The sequence below is a fragment of the Manis pentadactyla genome, chromosome 13, assembly GCF_030020395.1.
Source record: "Manis pentadactyla isolate mManPen7 chromosome 13, mManPen7.hap1, whole genome shotgun sequence".
Lineage (NCBI taxonomy): Eukaryota > Metazoa > Chordata > Mammalia > Pholidota > Manidae > Manis > Manis pentadactyla.
The window spans coordinates 99,354,424-99,360,423 of record NC_080031.1 but is presented as its reverse complement, the minus strand read 5'-3'; the positions used below and the strand labels follow the sequence as shown (position 1 = coordinate 99,360,423).

At 41.7% G+C, this 6,000-nt stretch overlaps 1 protein-coding gene across 3 annotated transcripts in view; it reads right to left on the bottom strand.

The window, feature by feature from the left end:
- Positions 1 to 219: 219 nt before the first annotated feature.
- KDM3B (lysine demethylase 3B) overlaps positions 220 to 6,000 on the bottom strand; it is a 55,453-nt gene continuing 49,672 nt past the window's right edge. For all 3 annotated transcript variants that reach the window (XM_036897212.2, XM_036897225.2, XM_036897221.2), the window contains 5 exons: positions 5,812 to 5,931; positions 4,696 to 4,835; positions 4,236 to 4,412; positions 3,610 to 3,744; positions 220 to 1,629 (listed from right to left, as the gene is read on the bottom strand). In XM_036897212.2, coding sequence (XP_036753107.1) covers positions 1,549 to 1,629; positions 3,610 to 3,744; positions 4,236 to 4,412; positions 4,696 to 4,835; positions 5,812 to 5,931 — 653 coding nt within the window. In that variant the 3' untranslated portion in view covers positions 220 to 1,548. The remainder of the gene's footprint in view (positions 1,630 to 3,609; positions 3,745 to 4,235; positions 4,413 to 4,695; positions 4,836 to 5,811; positions 5,932 to 6,000) is intronic.

Sequence of the window (6,000 nt, the reverse complement as noted above, 5' to 3'; positions counted from 1 at the left end):
GAGCTTCTGCACCCCTTCCCCTCACCCCCAAGCCCTCAAACCGCAATGACCTGGCACTTCCCTTCCCAATTGGGCACAAACTCAGGAAGCAAAGAGTAACTGGATGTAGCAATGTAATGAAGATCTGAAAATGAAACATCCTCTACCTTGAACTTTGCCTAAATGTGGCTGTGCTTTTTAGAATGGCTGGCAAAGGAAGAATTTAGTCCACTCCAAACAGATTTGTTAGATTTTTAATAAGAACATGGAAATCCCAATCAGCCCTTCATCAAAATTAAAATACAGAAAGTGAAATTAAAAGTATTCTACAGTAAATGACTTTTATTAAAAAAAAAAAAAAGTAACTGTGGACATATACACAAGCCTGCAGGGCACTACAGTACGGCTGGGAAGTAGATACATTTTCCAATGTACCTATGGGCCACTTAATTCCATCATTTCCCAATAAATTCTTAATAAAACTCCACTGAGTTGGAAAGTTTTCTTGAAAATATTTCTGGACAAAAAAACCCAAAAAACAAAAGCTTCGTGTAGGAAAGCAAACTTTCCTTTTGCATTTGAAAGTGTACGAGGAGTCCCAAGGGAACGCTGGTAACGGGGAAAACGGCTCCTGGAATCACCAGTGTGCGTACGCAGAACACAACCACAGCTCAGACAGGACAAAGGTCTTTCTCAGACGGCTGTTCCCTCAAGACAGGACTGAGATGGGAGGGGAAGAAACGAAAAGAATCCTAAAAAGCCAATTCTTTTAAATTCTGCTTTGGCTGATTTTGTGCTATAATGGGCAGCTGATTTCTATAAATCATGTTTCTTCAAGGAGTTTTATTGAAAGGAAGACTAAATGTAATGTGCCTTTCCTCTTAATCCAGGAAAACAACTGTGGTATTTCAAAAATTCTAAAAATATCTACTTTCATGAAATAGTAACTATTTCACTACAAACCTATTTTTCACTAAATACACACACTTCCTAATCCTGGAGCCTCCTGGGAAAAGCAGTGGGTTCCCCCTGGGTCCTGCAAGACTCCAGTGTTTGTGGGAGAGATTGTGGGGAATGGCTTCATCCCATCTCTTCGGATGGGCGATGTCAGAGGTCATGTGCAGAGACACTGCCACCAGACATGTTAAACCAATTAGTCCCTACTTGTACCAGTTATGTGATTCCCCTACCTCCAAACACATTCCCATTAAACTAGGCACAATAGAAAAAGAAAAGAAAAGAAAAGGTGTGCCCACATTCCCAGTTTCCACAAATCTCAAATCATGAGAATGTGCAGGGAAGCCCGGCGATGTTCAGGCAATTCGGAGTCCCAAAAGGCCAGAGGACGGGGATGTCGAGTCTGAAACCGTGTCTGTGTGAACAGTGCGACCTTCCTGTGTCAACCTTCGGTACTGAGGCAGCTTAGAAAAGAGTGGCTGGAGAGTCTGTAATACTGACCACACCGGCTCCAAGTGAAGGGCCTCTGCTCCAGCAGAGAACCCTGCCATTCCCTGTATGTGTTGTGAGTGAAAGACCTGCTTCACAGGAGAGTCTGAAATTTCTCCATGTCTAAGACCTTGCCAGTTTGGATTCATGAGCCTTGAGGGTGCCGACAGCGTCTTTCACTGCGTGATAAATGATGTTCTTCACCTGGAGAAAGCAATCAGCACAGTCAGTTCATGGCAGCCCCATACTGTGTTCTGCCAATGAAAATGTATGTTCTACATGGACTCTAAGCCTACTGGTTAGTGAGAAAACCCTTCTACAAGGGCTGCATGCTTTCCCAAATCAATCCCAGAGATGATTTACAAGTCACATAGGATCTAACATCTATATCAAAAAAGAATGGCGAATCACTCGAGAAGCTATATAGTCATCACCATCTGTGTGCTTACTATGTGCTAGGCACTATTGCTAAGCTCTTTATGTAGACTTTAATCCTTACCATAATCCTATGAGGAAGATGTTATTATTATCCCCATTTTACAGATGAGAAAGTGAGGAAACCAAGGTCCCGTGGTTAGGAACCTCGCCTAAAGTCCTAGAGTTAATAAGAATGCACTAAATACAAAGTATAAATAGTCATGGGGATGGAAAATACAGCATAGGGAGTGTAGTCAATAATATTACAATAGCTTTGTTTTGTAAGGTGACAGATGGTACCTACGCTTACTGTGATAGCATTTGCAACGTATGTCGAATCACCACGTTTTACTTCTGAAACCAATATAGTATTGTGTATCGAGTGTACTTCCATAAAAAAGAATGCCCTAAAACAGTAGTGGGCAGGTAGGATTATTGGGTATTTTTTCCTTTGTGCTGATAAAATATTTTCTAAATTGTCTAAATGGAACACGTATTACACGTGAAGTAGAAAAATACAGTAAAAGTTATTAAAATTAAGTGAACAGGCTAAAGACAATTAAAAATAAGCAGGCTAAAGATTTAAATAAAAAAGGTGATTATTTCTGGGGAGGGAAGGTGGGGAGAGGGAAAGGGGAAGGCTGCATGGAGGCTTCAGTGCGGCTGCTGCGCATGTCTACATTATTTAGGTGTATGTGTATGATGCTTTATTTTTTAAGATGACTGATGGGCACACAAGCCCCCATATGCCATTCTCTATTAAATTTTTGTATTAATTCAACAAATATTTATTAAGTACATGTTATATATCAGATATTGTGCTAGGGAAAAGGAGTGAATAAAACAGTAAAATCCCTGCCTGCAAGGAGCTTCAACAGCTTAAATTCCAGTTCTAGTAGGTAGGGATAGAAACAAACAGATAAAGTAAATCTGTTAGATGGTAAAAAATACTACAGAAAAAAAATAAAGCAGCAATAGAGGAGTGGGGGTGCTGGAGGTGACATGTTACAAGTAGAGACTGAGGCAGGTGGGGTCTGAAATATGAATGTCTAAATATTTGCACTGTATTACAACATCACTGGGATGTATTTATCAATGTGATTATATTCTATGAGAACTTTATGGTTGAAATGTTTCATAATTTTGAACAAGGAATAGCAAAAGAGATCAGACACAGGGATGAAGGTGCTTGAATCTACCAGCAACCAAAACATCTCCAATCCTATTGGTCAGTGACCAAAGATGACACACCTGAGCCACAGGGATGACAGAGGAAAACAGGCCACACAAGGGAGAGGCGGGAAGAGCGAGTACTGAGCCTGCTGAAGTCCTGCCCGGGGAATCTTGCTTTCTCCTCCTTTGCTCTTTTCATGCTACTAAAGCACACAAGTGTATTAGTGAAATTGTGTCCTTAAAGTTCTAATCCACTTAGGAGCAAGAGGAAAACCCAATCTGTTGTCCACCTTATATCTACAAAGGGAAAACAATTCTTAGGGACATGTTTTGCTGTCCCCAGCTGGGCTCTAAGTGATTGAGTCTGCACAAAAGTGTGCTGTGAGAAGCAGCTTCAGGAAATACCCTTTCTTGGAAAAATGTTTAGAACACACGGCCACAGTCCTCTTCCTACCTGACTGGGGAAGTCAGTCTGCCCCCAAACATTCCCTTAATCGTCTCTTCAGTTCTACCTCCCAGAAAATACCCTCAGAAGGCAGAATGTGTCTCCTGTGTATGCAGCCGAGTAGGGGATGTGAAGGAGAAGTTATTTACCTGCAGTTTATCCTCATGGTTCGTGTGAGTGTTAGACAGATGCCTGAATTCCTGGGTCAGTCGGAAACAGTGCTTTACATGTTCTGGAGATACAAAGTCTTCTGCTACTTTTATGCAACTGTACAAATTGTGTACCTGGGAGGGAAAAAGTACAAAGGGAAAACATTGGGCATTAGAGAGTCAATAATGTCTGTGATAAAGTAAAAAAAAATTTTTTTTTTAGAAATACTTAAAATATTCCATTTTCATAAAAACAAATGCAGAAAAACTATTAAGTATAAACTGATAAATGAAAGCATCAGTATTTGAACAGAAAAGGGGCTGGAAAAACATGCCCCAAACTGTTAACAGTAGGGAACTCTGGGGGAAGGCAGGATAAGGGCACAGAACAGAGGTATGGCGCAGGTGGCTGAGCTGTGACGGTCACTTTTTAAGTTTCCCTTATTTAAACTTTTAAAAAACAAGCATTTACAAATACACAAAAGAAAATAAAAAAGCCAAAAATAAGTTGCAGCATAAGAGCACTCAGTCTAATCTAGCCATTTGTATCTACTGCCACATAAGCAAGAAAATCAGAACTAAGGAAGCCCATGAACTGCAGAGCCCAGCCCCAAGATGGAACCCACCTGGTGTGGGGCTCCCGCAGGTATGAAGACAGCATCTCCCAAGAACTGAACAATGGCCCAGCCTTGCACACCATACTCCTCATAGAGTCGCTTACGGAGGGTCTGATCCAGGTACCAACTTTGGTCATGAATTGGGTCATGATCAGGGGGATTCTCTTGGCCTTGCTCTTCACCAACCTGAAGCCGTGACCGAAACAAAACCCAGAGACAGAAAAATCAATAAATGCGTAAAAATTATTCATAGCATAAATACAACTTGCTGCAGCAATGTCCCTAGTGGGCCAAAGCTTCTACTTAATTCTGTTGAATATCCTTTAGTGTGGATCCAGGCCTTTGGGGCATTTTGACAAAAGTTACAGATCCTTAATGCCAAGGGACTCCAGACGAGAAACCCTAGGCAGGCTGCATCAGCACGTGCCACCCCTTCACGCGTGATCTGGGAGCACACCCAAGCACATACCTTTCGGAGCAGCTCCCGGATCTTCTCTGCATCCTTGGCTGCATAGATGTGCCACAAAGCACCAGGCTTCTCCTTCCCATCGTGAATCCTTTGCTTTGTCACCTCATCAGCATCTCCTTCATCAATTGTCTTGAGTACCTCTGAAAAGAGCAGAACGACACACTTCAATGTAACCAGCCATTTCAGTACCTCTCAGGGAGTGAAGGGTCCAATTCAAACAAGTTTAGTCTCCACTATTTTCCATCTCTTTGGAGTAATGTAAGGTAGAGTCTAATCAAAACTCATATTGTTCTAAGCCTCCTATATACAGGAAGAGCAAACCGAAAATCTTCCTTAAGAGACTCCACATTTTTTGGAGGTACATATTTCTTGCTCAAACTGTGTTGCTATATCTTATGTTCAAGTTGCCGGTTGTTTCCTGCTCTAAGTAGAATGACTTACATGCTTTCTCAAGAACTCTTCAAACTAGGGTTCTACGGATTTAAGACCATGAAGTGTACAGCTTCTAATGATTGTTTATTATAATCCCTTAAAGAACAACATAAAGGAAGGAACCGCAGGTGTAGCCTCAAAAGCAATTATGTGGCAGGAAGTATGCCGAAGTAATGATATTATCCTTGAAACTTGATTTTTTGAGTTTCTTTTTTTCTTCTTTAAAATTTTTTGTTTTCTAAAACTTCCATAATTAGCCCATTAATTTTATACCAAGATGGCAGGGAGTGCAAATGCAGCAAAAATAGCACTTTTTTGTTTCATTTCTGTACAAGTGACCTGGCTTTATCATCTGCCACCTCACAGCTGTTCTGGTTGACGACTAGGTGGGCAGGTTTGCCCCTTCTTCTTCATCCCTCTCTGTGATGTTACTCTACACTCGGTGGAAAAGGGCCACAATCCCAGAAAAAGAAGGACTCTGGTCAAAAATACACAGGTACCACCCTTCTCTGCTAGAACCTTCCCTGTCTAGCAATATCCATTGGCACCTACTATGCTTTAACCCTGGTAGAGATTTAAGAAAAAGCCACCACTGGTCCTGACTGAGGAGAAAGACATCCAATTCTACTTCTGGGGACGAGCCTCACCACCCTGAAGCAGTGGGTTCAGCAGATGAAGTCGTACCTTCATCATGAGCACCCTCCCCGATGGGGATCCCAACATACACCATCACATTGACTGCATCAGACACATCTAAGTGAAGATTTGTTGTGCCAACTCTTCTATCTTCTGTAGTTATCAAGCCTAAAGGTAGAAGGAAGACAGGGTCAGTGAAAGGGCAATATTCTGAAGAATCCACACAGGACCTACAAG